This window comes from Syngnathoides biaculeatus, chromosome 21 (genome assembly GCF_019802595.1).
Source record: "Syngnathoides biaculeatus isolate LvHL_M chromosome 21, ASM1980259v1, whole genome shotgun sequence".
NCBI classification, from domain to species: Eukaryota; Metazoa; Chordata; class Actinopteri; order Syngnathiformes; family Syngnathidae; genus Syngnathoides; species Syngnathoides biaculeatus.
In genome coordinates, this window is record NC_084660.1 from 3,796,027 (window position 1) to 3,812,337 (window position 16,311).

At 45.7% G+C, this 16,311-nt stretch overlaps 2 protein-coding genes across 7 annotated transcripts in view; both read right to left on the reverse strand.

Annotated features, from left to right (window-relative positions):
• LOC133494566 (nuclear factor 1 B-type-like) overlaps positions 1-10,401 on the reverse strand; it is a 48,552-nt gene extending 38,151 nt beyond the window's left edge. For 2 of the 4 annotated variants that reach the window (XM_061808520.1, XM_061808518.1), the window contains exons 1-2: positions 6,124-6,375; positions 3,922-4,453 (exon numbers count right to left, since the gene is read on the reverse strand). In XM_061808520.1, coding sequence (XP_061664504.1) covers positions 3,922-4,453; positions 6,124-6,150 — 559 coding nt within the window. In that variant the 5' untranslated portion in view covers positions 6,151-6,375. Of the gene's footprint in view, positions 1-3,921; positions 4,454-6,123; positions 6,376-6,879; positions 6,938-10,307 lie in introns of those variants that run through there. The other 2 variants (XM_061808517.1, XM_061808519.1) reach the window with 2 other exon arrangements.
• Positions 10,402-12,555: 2,154 nt separating this feature from the next.
• On the reverse strand, positions 12,556-16,216 carry zdhhc21 (zinc finger DHHC-type palmitoyltransferase 21). Of its 3 annotated transcripts, none has more exons than XM_061808523.1 (8): positions 16,098-16,216; positions 15,047-15,234; positions 14,585-14,683; positions 14,401-14,512; positions 13,760-13,898; positions 13,569-13,685; positions 13,224-13,267; positions 12,556-13,131 (listed from the first exon to the last, which is right to left on the reverse strand). In XM_061808523.1, the coding sequence occupies exons 2-8, from the start codon at positions 15,198-15,200 to the stop codon at positions 12,999-13,001; spliced, it is 798 nt and encodes a 265-aa protein (XP_061664507.1). In that variant the 5' UTR covers positions 15,201-15,234; positions 16,098-16,216; the 3' UTR covers positions 12,556-12,998. The 3 variants fall into 3 exon arrangements, with proteins under 3 accessions (XP_061664507.1, XP_061664508.1, XP_061664505.1); XM_061808524.1 differs by lacking the exon at positions 16,098-16,216 and adding an exon at positions 15,917-16,043; XM_061808521.1 differs by lacking the exon at positions 16,098-16,216 and adding an exon at positions 15,723-15,741.
• Between the last annotated feature and the right edge of the window lie 95 nt (positions 16,217-16,311).

Below are 16,311 nucleotides of genomic sequence, written 5' to 3' on the forward strand. Positions count from 1 at the left end.
GCCTTCCGAATGTTCACAACTCTGAAACATTTGTGGCGCTAAAGAGAACACGAAAGGGAAAATTGCAAAGGGCGCGTAATCCTGCCTGCCTCATTACAGCCAGTTGTGTCTCGCGCTCCGGGCAGAAGACCGGGGCCGCTGTCGAGACCCGGACCGGCCGCCGATCGGGGAGATCGACGTACCCGGGGCTACTCTTTAGGCACTGCCGCCGATCCTCCCCGATCCTCCTGTTGAGGACATTCTCAATAGAGTAGATGTCAGGGGGATGACGGTGGCCGGACCAGAAGTTTTCTCCTGCCATTCGGAGGTGCGCTTCCAGTCCAACCAACTGTGTGGATCTCCCTCTCCAGGAGGCTCCGCTGGTATTCCGTCGAGTTGGGTTCAGGCGATGAGTTTTTCTATTCCAGTTCGGACACCCTGCAACCTTTTCAGGACGCAAAATGGTTCCGGCCCCAGTCGCGATCACCTGTGATCCATTCAGGCAGACAACCTCCAGTCTTCTTCTTCTTTTCCTTTCAGTTTGTCCCGTTAGGGGTCGCCACAGATGAACGCCGATATTTGTTTGGCACAGCTTTACGCCGGATGCCCTTCCCGACGGAACCCCTCCGCATTTATCCGGGGAGGGAAGCTCACAGCACCCGGTATTCCCAGGTGGTCTCCCGTCCAAGTAATAAACCAGGACCAACCCCGCTTAGCTTCAGAGATTGGCCATTTTCAGGGCAGCGTGGCCGTCAGCAGGCGGACAACCGAGAAAACGCGACTGCCTGTTTTTCGGCACGCTGGCACGACAGGCATACAAACACTGAAGCAGCCCTCACTGGTTTAGACGACCCGCTCAGCTTGGCTGACTTGGAACGAGAGGCGAGGCCGCCGACCGGTCACGGGGTCTCTCTAGACAAAACATTCAAATGCATGGACAATTTAGAGTTTTCTGTGAAAAGCTAAGTCAGCACAGGGAGAAGACGCTAGCTCCAAAGGAAGACCTTAAAACTGAAAGGCATTTGCGCAAAACCATTCGTCCGCCCAAGATCTGAAAGGTCAACGAGACAGGCTTACCAAGACAAGCCACTTTTTTTTTTTTTTTTTTTTTTCCCTGAACCGATCTGTTGTGCTCAATTAAACTTCACAGGACACCCCGCTACATCTCTTCGCGAGGGTCACGGCCCCCGGGGGCCAAAGGTCACGCCTGGGGCTCGTTAAACACGCTCTCCATTAACGCGGCAGCCGCGCGTGTCTGTGTGTGTGCCGGCAATCCATCCTTTTCCACAACAACTACAAAAAAAAAAAAAAAAAAAAAAATGGTCATGATTTTGTACGGTTGTGTAGCGGAGTCCCCTTGACTTTTTTGTTGTTGTTGTTACTTCTCCCAGCAATTTGTCAGTCAAATGCCCCCTTCGTGGACCAACTAAAACTCGGGGTCAAATTCATTTCACGTGACACTACCATGGGAATATGCTAATGTGCTATGTGACACCAGTTTCGCTTTTGGGTCTTTAATCATTTGCGATGTGCGTTATGAAACGGTGCATCAACTTGCATCATTTTGCACAGAAATCATGTAAAACGTTTTCGTCGCTCAAATAGCCAATGTGTAATTGGCCTTTGTTGCGTCGACGGTGCGAAAGACAGCTTGAAGCTGGCACGCGGTGCCTCTTATGTGGGGAACACAAAACCTTTTTGTGTTTCGTTGTTTGGTTTTTTTAAGCAGGTATTTGTAAGTTTCAATGTGGGAGCGGTAACACAAATAGAGAGGAAAAAAAAAACTGCTGTATCAGGGTTACTGCACGGCAGATTTTCAACTCACGCGGGCGAGAATGAAAGAAATTTACCGGGGTAAACCGAAATTGTGGCGAGAAAGAAGAAGTGTGTGTGTGCGCGCTGTGAGAGAGACGCTTGCATTGAACGTGCCAGTTGGCACAATGAATGGCACACAACACATCACAACAGCCCCCCACCCAAACTCGCTCCCCAGCAGGCATCCATCTGGCCCATGCACAGGGGTGCCACACATGTACCCCCTTCTCTGCCAGCCCCACGACCGCTCTCCATTTTTCTTATTGAAAATCATAAATGGAGCGCATTGTAACCCCTGGATGGAGGTGGCATATTTACGTTTACACAAATGGCGGCGGCGGCGACGACGACGGCTATGGGGTGGGGGGGTGGGGGGGGGGGGGGACTAGCGCCGGCTGCATTGCGGATGCCAAGCGACGAATCAAAGCCAGGCTGCAGGCAGACAAAGAGGGTTCGGTGCCAACCTCCGAAAACCTCCAACGGCCCACCGCCGGCTCGGTGGGCTGCCCGCCTGCTCCTCCTTGGCGCGGCGCAACACAAAATGGCGCCACACACAACATGGCTGCGGCGTCTTGGAGCGACATTTACAGCAACCCGCAACCGATCAAGAATTTCTGGAATGTGACAAACCAATTCAAAACTTTCCAATTTCAACACATTTCCCCTTATTCAGGGCACGTGGCAACGACTATTCACATTCCCAAAATTAATTTCACATTTTACAACCAAACTAAACCGTCAGGAAAGTCAGAAAATATGTCTTGCTGGATTTGGATCATTTGGGGGAACGGAAGAAACGTTCAAGCAAATGCGACTTGCAGCCAAAAGCTCGTCCCCGACATCTTTGTGCATTCCCGGACCTTCCACATTCCCAAAGTTTACAAACATTTTGCACAATTCTCCACGAATTGCAGCTTCCGATCGTTCAGCCCGTGCAGGACGTCTTCAAATCTCTCGGCCGCATTTCGAGAACTGACAAAACGCACAAATTTGCTCTGTAAAAAAAATCCCAAATGAAAATCCCTCCATTTGATTTAATTTTTTTTTTTTTTTTAACTTACATTCTACGTTTCAACAATTTCATTTCAACTTTGCGTCGTCTCCGTTGAAATTATGTTTGGGTTTAAGGAGAAAAAAGACGAGGGGCAATTGGAGTTTGGTGTTGCCTGGTTAGGCACACAACAGATGCAAAGCGCAAAGAGAAAGCGCTGGCATCGTCCCACAAAAGACACAAAAGAGGCGCCGATGCCAACGCCGGTGCCAGTGGCAACCATTCTTGTGGGCGCTCTGCACCTTCTGCTTTCGCTGGTTTGCATCAAAACACAAAATGGCGCTTGGGCTTCGGCCACAAATCGGCGAACACTGTGCCCCCCCCCCCCCCCCCCCCCGACCTAAAAAACGAAAGTATTGTTGCCTGAGCCATCACCCCCCCCCACACACACACACAAAAACGTGTGCAAAAAAATAATAATAATAGTGATTAAGAGATATCGAATGTTAACATCATGGCTGTGAATGAGATCGAATCCTCAAACACACGCACACAAAATTCACATTGTAAACAAATCACAAAGTCAAAGAACAAATCATTGCGGCCGTTTTTTTTTTTTTTTTTTTTCAATCATGAAGCTATATCCAAAAAAAAAAAAAAAAACTTTTTTTAATTTCAGTGTTTTAGAAAATGAATTGATGTTCGCTGTCTATTTTTTTAACCCTTCAAATTCTAGTCTGATCGCGGAAATGATTTCTTTTTTTTTTTTATTTTGTGACCGTCCCCCCCCTCTCGGTTTTCGGCCAGCCGGCAGCGAGCAAGCATCTCCGTTGTTTTGAAATCAAAACGGCAATCATTCACTGGCTCCGTTGGCGTGCGCTAAGACATCAAACACCTCTTTTGGAAATCAAGAATACTACATGACACTGATAATCTGTCAGCAAAAAAAAAAAAAAAACTAATGTGTGATTCTGGTAAATAATGAATTTAAAAACACACACACGGTTTCTACGGTTCTCAATTTTGCCCTGATTCGATCAATTCTTGGAAATCGGGGCCGATTTCCTAAAAAAAAAAAAAAAAAATGCTGGAATTAACGAAAGCGGACGGGACGTTCCCAGGTAGGTTGGTCTTACCTTGGTCCTGGACGTAGTAGGCCAGGAACAAGTCCAGCTCCTTGACCGAGACGGTGATGTGGTGCGGCTGGACGCAAAGTGCGGGGTTGGTGCAGTGCGGCGACTTGACCAGGCGCTCGCCGTCCGTACTTTCCAGAGGGATGCCCTTGAAGAGGATGACCATGACCAGGTCCAGGCGCCAGACTTTGTCGGCCTGCCGCAAGCAGTCGATGCGGCGGATCTTGCCCTTCTGGTCCGGGTTGGACAGCACGCAGCACGGGTGCTTCTTGCCCGTCACGCTGAGGACGAAGTCCTCCCGGTACTCCTGCCGGATGTCCTTGCGCAGCTTGGCCAGCAGCCGCGAGGCCCACTTCTGCTTGACCTCGGCCTTCTCGCTCAGGAGCTCGTCCTTGACGGCGCGCTCCTCGTCCTTGGACATCCGCTTCTCGTGCTTCTTGAAGTACTTGCGCTTGCGGGCCTGCAGGTTGAACCACGTGTAGGCGATGGCGCGGACGTGCGGGAGGAGGGCCTCGATGAAGGGATGGAACTCATCCTGGAGGGGACGGGACAGCAAAAGAAATGCATTTTGAGATTTCTTTGGTTTTGCCAAACGACATTTGGTCAAAACACAAACTTGCAATTAAATGTAAAGAATCAACAACCCTCACAAATGTTTTCCTTCTGGGATTTGGGGGAAGTCCAAGCATTAACGTCCGCCGACTTACCCAGAAATGATCGATACTTTCTTCACAGATCATGTGAAAAATACTATGCTGTGCTATTTTTTTCCTCAAAATATTTCCATTTTGCGGCTGATGCCCGCATAAAAGCAAAAACAGCAAAATAAAAGAACTTGGAAAAAAAAAACATTGACTTGGGGGAAAAATTTGCCTAAATAATTTCAACGTGTGAAAAATTCCAGCGTAGAGCACAAAAGGGAATCTGGTTTTTTTTTTGGTTTTGTTTTATTTTTCCTCATATGGAGTTACACAGGCCAGCCAAGACGACCTCGCCGACATTTTAGGACGCACATACCTCAGGTCAAAAATTTCCAAGATGTCTTGAAACGCACCAAACAACGTTCAAACAATTTCACTCGTGTTATATTTGCTTATAGGAAACTCAAGTCACTTAGTTGCTCTTTAAAAAAAAAAAAAAAAATACAAATAAATAAGTTGCGAGAGGCAACAGGAAAAAAATCAGGGATGTTGCGAGCGACAAAAGATATTTGAATCATATCTCCTCTTTGTTTGTGTCAATTATCTAAAATTTGAGACCAAATGTTCCAAAAAAGCCGAGCACCTCAAAATGTTTTGGGACCCTCGGGCTTCCTTTTTTTTTTTTTAAAAATGATTCTATATTGTCCTGTAAAATCCAAATAATCTCTGAAGTGCGGCAGTGTGGCGGACGGTGATTTAAGAGCACAAAAAAAAAAAAAAAAGTCTGAAGTGCAGACTCGCCGGGTCGAAATTTGTCCGTCAGCGCCGACACACACAGCAGCGGCCGACTTATTGCAAAGCTCCGATCACGAAAGAAACAAAAATCGCTAAACGGGTTGTTGGAAAAGCTATAAAAGCAAATGCCTTTTTTTAAAAAAGATAATTATTCTCATTCAACAAAGAATTAAACTGGATCAATTTAGAAAAACAATTAAGTTTTACTTCTTTTTTTTTTTTTTTTTACTCCTTGGGTCTGAAATGCAAACTGAGTGTTTTGCTAGTCTAACAAAGCAGAATTGTTAAATTGCATTATTTCTTAAACATCTTTCATTTGATTTTTTTTTTTAACAAACACAAATCTTATTAAGACCTGGAGGAGGGGAAAGGGGGGGGGGCTGCCCTGTACTTCAGCTGGGGCCATAAAAAGCACAATCCTCTTAAGCACAAAGTAACCCACATCTCAGTCAATCACTTACTTAATGCCAAGTAAAATAGAAACAGTCAAAGTCAGTCTGCGTGGACCTTATCGGGAGCCTCATCGGCTCGGAGAAAGTGGCTTTATCTACACACACACACACACACACACACACACGCAGGCATGCACAATATTGCGTGTGTGTAGGGGGGGGGGGTCCTTCAATAAAAATACACATTTTCAAACACTTGAAGATGGCCAGGTTATTAGAGGACAACAGTTTTTAAAATTCCTTAAAGGGCCAGAAGACCTTTTCAATGACTGCGTTATTCAATTCTAGGGGGAGAAAAAAAAAAAGTCCATAAATACCTGAGTGAGACAAATTGGAGAATACATGACGAGTCGGAGGAGAAGAAGAAGAAGAAAAGGAACAAGAGGAGGAAAAAGAACAGGGGGAGGGGGGGAAGGAGTTGGTGCTGACTTTTAGCGTGCCATTCCTGCACAGCGAGCCCAACTCATCCGCAGCGAGCGACGGGAACAAGAAATCCTCCGAGAAAATCCATCAACTTTCGCGGTCCGAAAGATTGTCGAAACGGGGTGGGGTGAGGGGGGGGGCGGAAGAAAAAGAAGAGGGGGAAGAAAAAAAAAAAAAACCAACAACAATTGCAGCAAGCGTCAAAGTAGAGCCGCAGCGTTTTGTTGCCCGCGCGCGTTTGCGGGTGCACGCGTGGTGTTGCGCCCCGAGCTCGCACTGCTTCATATGCGGCGCACCTTCGCTCCTGCATGCGCGATTCCAGCAAATCAGACCAACTTTTTTTTTTTTTTCTCGAACCAACGTAATTACACGCTCACGGCCCTCCTCGTCCCTCCTCCCTCCCAGTCCTCCTCCCTCTCCCAGTCCTCTTCCAGCCATCCACAGAGCACCTTGTCTGCAGAATACCGCCTTTAAAAAAAAAAAAAAAAAAAAAAAAGGGGCGCTTCTTGCACTTTGGACCATAAAAAAAAAAAAAGTGGGTTAATGAACAACGCAACTATTGATTTGCAGCCATCAAATTTTGCTTTCACTTTGCAATTCTATTCACGCCAATAATAGTAAGAATAACAACAATGGGGAACATCACGTACCATTGTGCACTGTACTTGCATTGGATTTAACGGAAGGTTGAAAGCCCGCTTGAGACACTCATTTCTTCACTTTTTCAGGGTTGGAAGGAAGGGAAAGGGGGGAGGGGGGGGTGGGGGTCCGGGAGCGTTTCGCGTATCCCTCCCACGACTTTTTTTTTTTTTTTCTTCTTCTTCTAAAAGTCCAGTGAAGTTGATCCAAAAGGGGAGGCCGCCTCAGCTTGTCGTCCCCGCCTTCACTTTCACTGTGCGGCCGGCCTGACCGCCAGCCTCGCAGCACTTCGCTGAGAAATTTTTTCTTTTTTTTTTTTTTTAAAGAAAACGCCGTCCGGACTTGATGCTCCGGGAAGCGCCTTCAACATAACAGCTCAGCACTTTCACAAAGTCGTCCGCGCAAGTGCCTACAACTATTCTTGATGTGGATTCTTACATTTAATGCACTTTCCATAGCACTTTAAACTGTACTCAACATAAGAACGCCACATTACCAAAAGTTTCTCATATTCTATTTTGAAAGGCAACTTCCTGTGTTGATCACGCCTACGTGAGCTTGACGCCGATCCAAGGGTTGGCATTCCGGACACCCCCCCCCCCCCCAGGATCGCACGTCCGGTCTTGTGACGTAGACACGGTGAAGCCAAGTACATATGGTGATTGCGCCCTCGGGTGGCGACAATCTAAACTGCTTGGATGCTGGTTCCCAACTCCAAAATCGATGTGAAAACATCACGTTGTGATAAAAGAAGAATGAAATTATTTGCTATTTTGAGATGACTTTGGGTGAGAGTTTTTGTAGTCACTGCGTAGGAACAACGAAATTGAAATGCGCACTCATCTAAAAGGTGTCTCGTTTTAAGAAAAATAAAACATGTCAAGAACACGACCGCTATTGCGCATTAATATTGCACAGAACGGTTGTTAAGGCCACAAGACAGATTACATATGCTCAGGCATAATAAAAATGTTAGTTTTTGCTTTTATTAGCATCTGCCTTACAAAAAGTGCACGCGCAGGGTGAGTTCCATCTTTGAGGATCCGTTCAGACCTTCCGAGGCAGTGGCGGGTGAAAAGGTCCTCCGGGGAAGGAAGGAAGGAGCGGCTGGTGATCTTCTTGCCCGAGGTGATGACCCCCCCCCCCCCCCCCCCCCCCCCCCCTTGAAGCGCTTTCCTGTCTGTAACTGTGCAGTCGGGGAACCGCACACACCGATGCAGTATGTCAAGGTGGACTCTGGATGGGGCGCTGGCAGAAGGACACCAGCAGTCTCGAGAAATTGAGGACCTGCTGGGACTTCTTGATGTTCGCACTCCAGGTCAGGTCATCCGCAACGGTCACTCCCAGAAAGCTAAAGTTGGACACCTCAGATAATCAGTGGCTGCAGGTCCGTTTCCTTTCTCTCATATATGTATAGTGGTTAAAAAAAAAAAAAAAGTAGGGGGCACAGCGCACAGCCCTGATGAGACCCGGCGCAGAGGTTGATGGCTGAAGCGACCTGGTGGCCTACTCTCCCTCTGAGGACGGTCTGTCAAGGAAGTTTCTTATCCAGGCACAGATGGACTCCAGATACTTTATTCCCAGCTGACTTAGCTTGACCACCAGTTTGTCGGGCAAGACGGTATTAAATTCCCAGCCGCGCGTAGCTCCCCCCCCCAGCTGCTCCAGGTGGGAAAGTGCAGCGTGGAGAGTTGGCCTTGTTTACGACATCCCCCGTGGTTGGGATACTGAAGAGGGTCTAGACGAGGGTGCAAGGTGGACATGATATGAGTCTGGACAAGTTTTTCCTCGGCATTTGGTAATGATCGGTGTTGGTGCCACCGGACGAGAGTCATTCAGACTGCTGACAATTTTTTTTGGGGGTGGGTGTCGGGGGGGGGGGAGAAGGACGGCGGAAGACTTTAGACAGACTGTCTGAGCTCAGGGACTTGTTAAAAGATCTCGGTACATAACGCTGCCATTTGGGTTGCACGGACTTTAAGCGACCTGACACGGGACACCATCGGGTCCTGCAGCTTTCCTTGGGTTCACAGATCCCAGTGTGACCGGATCTTCCCCGCCGCAACCGCTGCGTGTCGCAATCGACACGTCAAGACTGCACAGAACGCTTCAGTTCCCAGCGAGCTGGCGAATCGTATCATAAATTCATTCAGTTCATTTCGTTTCGTTTACTGAAAAGATTTGTTCTTTTCAACAAAACAACACAATATGAGGAGTTCCCTCTTGGAATTTGGGTTTAGTGCGACCGTTAACTCTCAGGTCGGCTCTGATTCAGATGCAGTCGTAGGTTTCTGCTCGACAGAGATGGAAATACTTTGACAGAGTTTAAAGTCGACTCTCGCTGAGGAGCTACGGAATTGCAGTCTCGTCACAGTCTGTGTGAGAAAAATGCCTGCTCAAAACTGGTCTGGGGGGCAAAAAAAAAAAAAAATGCTGGGGGAGTCTGCTGTAGTCGAGCTGCTTGTCTCCGGGTACTAAGGAGGGGCAGTGGGAAACCCCAAAAGTTTCAGAACCCGATTTAAAGCGATTTACGCATGCCTGAAAAAGGTGATGATTGCTTTTATATCCACCACTACATGGCAGCAAAGCCCCGTTGTCTTTACGAAGCTCCTCAAATCACTTCAACCGAGTCTATTGGCACCAAGGCACATCATTTTCATTGCAAGCAAAATGGGGATCATTTCTTTGCGGATTTTCACGACCAAAGCGAACATGGTGAAGCAGCATTTAGCGAAAAAATGAACTTGTCAACACGTCAGTTTTCCAATCCAGATTAAAAACTTTTTTTCTCACTCATTTATCATTAATTAGCATATTGATCATATTAATTTATCATTCATCGTTAAGAGTACTTCCACTTTTCAGTGCTACTTCTTGCACTAAAAGCTGTTTTAATTGATTTGAATGCTTTTCATCACGTAACTTTGTGTATGAAATGCGCTACACAAATAAATTTGCTTTGCTTTTGGATGAGTACACGAATTGTGGGAGTACCACCGGACTTGCAATACTTTGGGCCGAACACAAAAAACTGAATATTGGGGAGTTTTCTGCAAATGATGGACGATCAGTTCAAATATTCGCCGCAAATACAAAATAAAGATGGCAAACACAAACAATAGTCCTACAGTGCGCCAAGGAAATCCATATTCAACTCAGCAAGGCCTCATCGTGGTGGGAAAGGCGCGGGCTGGACAAGAAGCTTTTGTCCAAAAGAATTATTATTCATATAAGAATGTGTGTTGACATGACTAAAAGGAGAAATGTCATCAGATCTTTGGCAGAAAAAAAAAAAAGAAGTTTTTTCAGCCTGGAAGAGTAAAACGTCATCAAAAAATGACAACTCCAGTACAGATCCTCGATTGAGCTGGAGAAATATTTGTACTCGCCGCCAGCGCTTCAACAAAGAGGTGAAAATTGGCGATAGCTGCCCACTCACCATCCACCAGGTCCCGGCGGCCGCGTCGTAACAAAGCTGCCACCTGACGGGCCTCTCGCGCACGCTGGCGGCCATCGCGGCCCGAGAACGCGCGGCAGCAGCGGCTCCACCGCCGGCTCGGACCCAAGTGCGGCGTCTGCGCTGGTCGTGACCCCGAGGGTGCCTTGCGCCCCCTCCCCCCTCCCCCCTCCCGCCTCCACCCCTGAATGTGGATTAATGACAACATGGCAGCCAACTGCAACAACTGCCAATCATATGTGAATTCATGTGCTCTGAGCTACGTTTGAGATTAAAGTCGCTTTGTGCAATAATCTCCGCCGCGGCCGACCTGATAACGAGATTCTGAAAGCATTTACTGATACTTGAAATATGGTTTGGAAATTTAAAAAGAGAAAAAGTCATCTTACAGAAAACAGCAATTAACTGAAATTCAAAGTGTGTTTTGTGAGCATTAAGTTTTTTCAGAAACACATCTGTTTTGTTTTCGTACAGATAATGCGGAAAGAAAAATAAGTTTAAAAAAAACAAACAAAAAAAAAAACCCGCCACAGGAAGGGAAATTTTGAACAAAAGTTGGACTTTGCCGCCATCCCGAGGGACTCAGTTGATGTATGTTGGCACACTTCATTTAGACAAAAGTAGCACTTTGCTGCTATCTGACGGCATATTGGTGCCAGAGACTCTGTTGAAGTGAGCTGAAGCACTTCCTTGAAACAAAAAGGTGCCCGAAGGGCTGGCAGATATTTGAACGGCAACGGGTCACATTCCGAGACAAAAACAGAGCGACGCGAGGATACCCAAAAATTTGCAGACCCCAGAAAATCGATGGCTTTTATCGTCTTGATGGGATTAAGTCTTTCTTGTACAACTTTTAATTGGATTTCTACTTTCTACAATGAGCTCTTATTTGAAAATCAATAGGCCAATCAATAACCCGCACGTAAAGGAAGTCGTCAATGGAAATTTGCCGCGATACCAACGAGAAAACACGAGTCGAAGGCGGCGGCGGCGTGGCCCAATCGGCTTCAGGAGTCCCGGCGGCGCAACTCCAAAACTAGAAGCGCTCTCAGCGAGCCGGGTGGGGCAAACGCTTCCCGCTTAATCCGCGTCTCGCGACGCCGAGCCGAGGCAGGTACACGCCGCCTCGGGGCGGGCGACAGCGCCGAGTTGATGTGATTATTTTGTTGATTATTATTTCTTTTGTTCGGCCAGATGTCGCGGGTAGTCCGAGTGGCAGGTGGCCACTTATTGAATTAGTCCACTCCAGCGACCGTGTCGAGCGATTAAGAGCTTCTGTGGAAGGCCGCCCTCCTTTGGCAAATTAAGCGTTCATGCAGCCTCGTTTATGTTGACCCTATCAGTTGATGTCCTTCATTTTGAGATTGAGCAGGATGTGCGACGATAAAGTCTTTGTTGTTTTATTTTTTGGGGCTTCCGCCGAGGTTATCGTGACCTGGATCTCGCACGGGATTGTTGACGGTTCAATTTGTTTGTCCAGTTATAAAGCACAAAAAAAAAAAAAAAAAAAAAATCCGCGGGCGCGTTTTAGACAACACACGCACGTGGATTACGTTCCCGGCTGTGCACGCGTTACGCACGCCTCACTGAGAGGCAAGAACTTTTTGGGATGATGGAAGCGGCACTGGGCCTCTTAAACCGGTCCAAGGCAAACTAGAATTTCCAGAGCATGCAGACAAAATGGACGGTGGAGTCCAAAGTACTTCATAAGTTTAGTGTTAGGGTCCTATTTGGACAGAATCTGAAACAAGTGCAAATTAACAGAACACTTTTCAATGGCAATGTTGCCGTTTCGTAGTCAACAAACGCCACAGTGAAAACACTGTTCCGAATTTCTCTGAAAATGTGATGATCATCGCGGGGATTTTGTCAATTAAAAACGTCATTATCGGAAAAGCCTGCAAACCACATTTGACTTTTTAGGAAAATGGGACAAAAAGAGCACCGGCTTAAACATTTGAAACACCTCGTGGGGATAAGCGGCACCGGACATTCCACGGTAATAATGTCAAAACTTCAGTCGTCAGCGTAGGATTTCTTTCATGATCGTCACCCGATTCGCACTTAGCACAGCTCTCGGATACGATCACTAAATAATTTGTAATAGGCCGCGTGTTTAAAAAGATATGAAAAATAAAAAAGAGACCAATAGAAGACAAAAAAGGGGAAAAGAATAAATGAGAAAACTGAAAAAAGATAAAGAATCGATAATCACATCCACACATTTCATAAAAAAAAATATATATATATATATTTTAGGAGAACACCAACAATCACAAACGTCACCCTCCCACCCCCGAAAATGAAAAAAAGACCCAATAGAAAACATAAAATACTTCAAATTCAATCAAACAGCAGCGTAAACACCGCGACCTGATACTTATTTAAACAGAATTAAAAAGAAAAAAAAATACATCCTGAACATCCATCTTCAATACACATTTGATGTGGAGAAATACAATTAAGATAAAAACTTCAAGTGTGTCCATTGATGATCAGTGCATAAGCGATTAAAAAAAAAATGAAACTGTTGCATAACCTTTCAAAGGGGAGTGTACATATGTGTGTAATATGACATTATCATAATCAAATCAACCTGAGAAGGTTTTGGTTTTACCGGCTGCTTGCACGGCACGACTGCCGACGCTACCGCCGGGTCAGGGTCGGGTCGGGCTACACGTGGGCTCCGACGCGGCTGCCGGCCCCGAGCGCCCGCCTGCTTCGGAGCGGCACGAACCACAGCGCCTTCCGGTGGGTGCCGCACACCTCGGCCAGCGCCCGCTGCCACGACTTCCTCAGGCCGTGTCTACAGAGGCCAAAACCGCAAAAGTCAAGAGAGGGAATTGGAATCGGAATAGGATAAAGACGGTCAATTAGAGGAAGAAGATGCGAGCTTACATTTCACTCGAGAACGGAGTCATCGTCTCGATTGTAGTGGTATCCTGTCAAATATTAAGTATTAGTTGCAAAATCTGCTTAAATTTGGGCAATTTCCTTCTTTCTGACAGCAAATCGGCAATTGCGGGACGTCAATAAAAGATTATGTCAAATCCTACGTCTGCTCAACACTGTTTCAGCTGAGCCATGGACTCCATATCCAATACCTCCAACATCCTTCAAAAGTCATTGTACAAACTTCGCCTCACGATGAATGTCATCATCTCAAATCATAGATGAATAACTGATTTGATGTTGGGGGGAAAAAAAAAAAAAAAAAAAAAAGAATGCACCCGAAGCGCTCACCGAGAGGACGCCGACCAGCTGGGAATAAAACAAGGCCGAAATGCCGCCGAACATGACGACGCCCATGATCGCCGAAGCCCGCAGCAGAGCCAGCTCGTGTCGTGTGGTGAACTTCTCCTGGTGGACCATTAAAAAAAAAAAAAAAGCGCTTTAATGAAGCGAGGAAAAGTGAGAGGGAAAAAGCCGAGTACCTGGTTCAGGTGCGTGAGGGGCTGGAAGTAGTAGTACTGGCAGAAGTCCAGCACCAGCGTGAAGCCACTAAGGACCTGTGTGTAGAAGCAGAGCTGCAGGAAGAGCCAGTGATTGTCTTCCCCCACGCAGTTGTTAATCCTGGAAGGGACAAGACACTTGAGGATTCCACTCATCTTTACCATGGCCCGTGTTAAACAGCACAACTACGAGCCAAAAACACTCAAATATGACTCCAATAACTAACTGCATTCCTACAAGTACCAATATTGGTTCATGGAAAAAAGTTAACTCCCAAATTCACAATCACCGCGCTCTTTCCGTCACGCAGTAAGATGCCGCATGGTGACTCGAGGGACAAGAAAGTGGGAATTTTTTTTCAAGGGAGAATTGTTGAGGTAATACATCTCCAATCAAATACCAAGAGGTCATGGAGGAGCTAAGTTTAGCCTGGGTTGTTAGTGGAAATTAAAGAGCATATTTGCTCTATGTGCATAAACATGCACATTTCTGGTGCATTTTTTTTAATTAAAAAAAAAAAAAAAACTAAACAATTTATTAATTTTAAGAGGAGTTTGAAATGATATTTCACGGGGTAGACTTTGCTCACCCGTGTCTGTAAAAGAATGAGCTTACGAGTTACCAGGGACAATGGTGGTCCATCCTGCGCACACAGTGACCACAACGACTGCAGTGATGGGTCCTTTTGGGTCGCATTAGGTTGCACTTGTTGCACAGCTCCCAGTGCTCTCGCTCTGAAACACAAAGTCGGTAATCAGAAGTCGGACTCCGACCACTCGTGTTTTTTTTTTTTTTTGAAAACATACCGGAGTGAGGTATGTCCAGGTTGGTAGGAAGGTGGCCGGGATCCGCCGTGGAGGCCCTGAACAGGGCCGCAAAGCAGAGCGCTGACGCGGCGTAATAACCTGCAAAAATACACTTCCAGTGGATTTCATGAGCGTGAAGGACCTGCAGGGAATCCGCAGCGTATTCATCCAAGTGAAAAAAAAAAAAGAGAAGCCTCACGTAAAATTTGTGCTTGGTTTTTTCCAATCCAGCACAAGAAAACATCAGATTTTTCCACATTTAAATGTTAAACGTTAAATGTAACATGTTCAATGTTTAAATGGACCACAGGTCTGATTTCAGTCTTGGTATTTTTGATTGGTAAAAAAGGAATTTAAAGACGAATGGGGAAAATATAATTGAGCATAATCCTGCCAAAAACCACAAGATTTCATGCAAGTACAATAATAATAAATCAGCGATTTTTCTTTTTTTCTCCTTACAAATGACGATTGCCCAGGGAATGTGGCCTTCTCTGTAATGGGGCAGCAGCACCAGCTTGGGAACAAAGACGGAATTGTAGAGCCAGATCCCAAAGACGAGGCTGACGCACAGCCAGCCCGTTGGGTCCACCACCAAGTGCAGCCGGGGTTTCATGGCTGCGGCACCTCCAGGGAGACCGAGACAAGATCTAGCAAAACAAGCACAAGCAACTTTCAAGAACATTCAAAACTGGTATAAATGGAAAACGTCAGATTTTTGTTAGGGCTAGCAAAAACCCTCAATCTGCTTCTTTTGGGGTATTTTTTTTTTCTTACATCATTAAAAACTTGTTAAAAGATTGATTTCGGAAATAATTTCAAATGTTAGGCTCGGAAACTTGCTCAGCTTACACACAACCCAGTTCCTTAAAGCTTTTCGCCATCGAGAGGAAGAGGAAAACAAGAACAATGACTCAGCAATTATACCTTTTTTTTTTTCAACAGGAGAGTACAATAAAACTGTTTCTCACTTTTTAAAAGTTTGTTTTTTTAAATAAAGCTAAATTTGTTATTAAACCGTTTGCGCAGCTGCTGACCAACGCTTGAGCAAACTGATTTGTACTTTCAAAATGTTTTTCCAGTGTCTATCTGTCGCAGGTGAGCGCCAAACAGCAAAAAATATGACAAATATATTTACAGAACAATTATGTTTTTTGGTCCTCCATTTCTGGAAGTGAATAGGATGTTGTTTGATCGGATGGACATCAGAATTTCATGAAGATATTCAAGAAGAATATCAATGGAAACATATAGAATTTTAGTCGACTAACAACAGCAAGAATGTTCAAAAGATATTTTGCTTTTTAAAACTAGTTTGGTAAAAGTACTAACACTATTTACTAGCTAGCATACGCGATTATTAGCCTCGAATAATTGCAAGGACTTGGTGTGGGGAAAAAAATAAAAAATGATAATGCTCGTTGAGGTTTGGGGTGAAGGGGCGATGGGCCCGTTCAGGTACGAATATTAAAAAAAAGGTCATTTAGGAATGAAAATATGAAAAGATACTTACGGGTTGACGTCCTCCACCGCGCAGGTGGCCTCGTGATTACTTCCGCATTAAAACTGGTGGGCGAGACAGGAAATGCCTGTGAAAAATAAAAGTGCTTTTCCTGTTACTTTCAAAACAAGAGAGTTCGCTCGTGAGGGGGAAATATATATATATATATATATATATATATATATATAATACGATAGATTTCAGGGCCACGCTATCATTCATTATA

Bases quoted from the DNA above. Each gene is read 5' to 3' on its own strand.
- zdhhc21 (XM_061808523.1), bottom strand. From the start codon at position 15,200: ATGAAACCCCGGCTGCACTTGGTGGTGGACCCAACGGGCTGGCTGTGC. The intron at 14,513-14,584 runs GTATGTTTTCAA...TTTGTGTTTCAG, and splicing joins CCTGGACATACCTCACTCCG to AGCGAGAGCACTGGGAGCTG. The intron at 13,132-13,223 runs GTAAGCTCGCAT...TGGCCTCTGTAG, and splicing joins ACTCCGTTCTCGAGTGAAAT to ACACGGCCTGAGGAAGTCGT.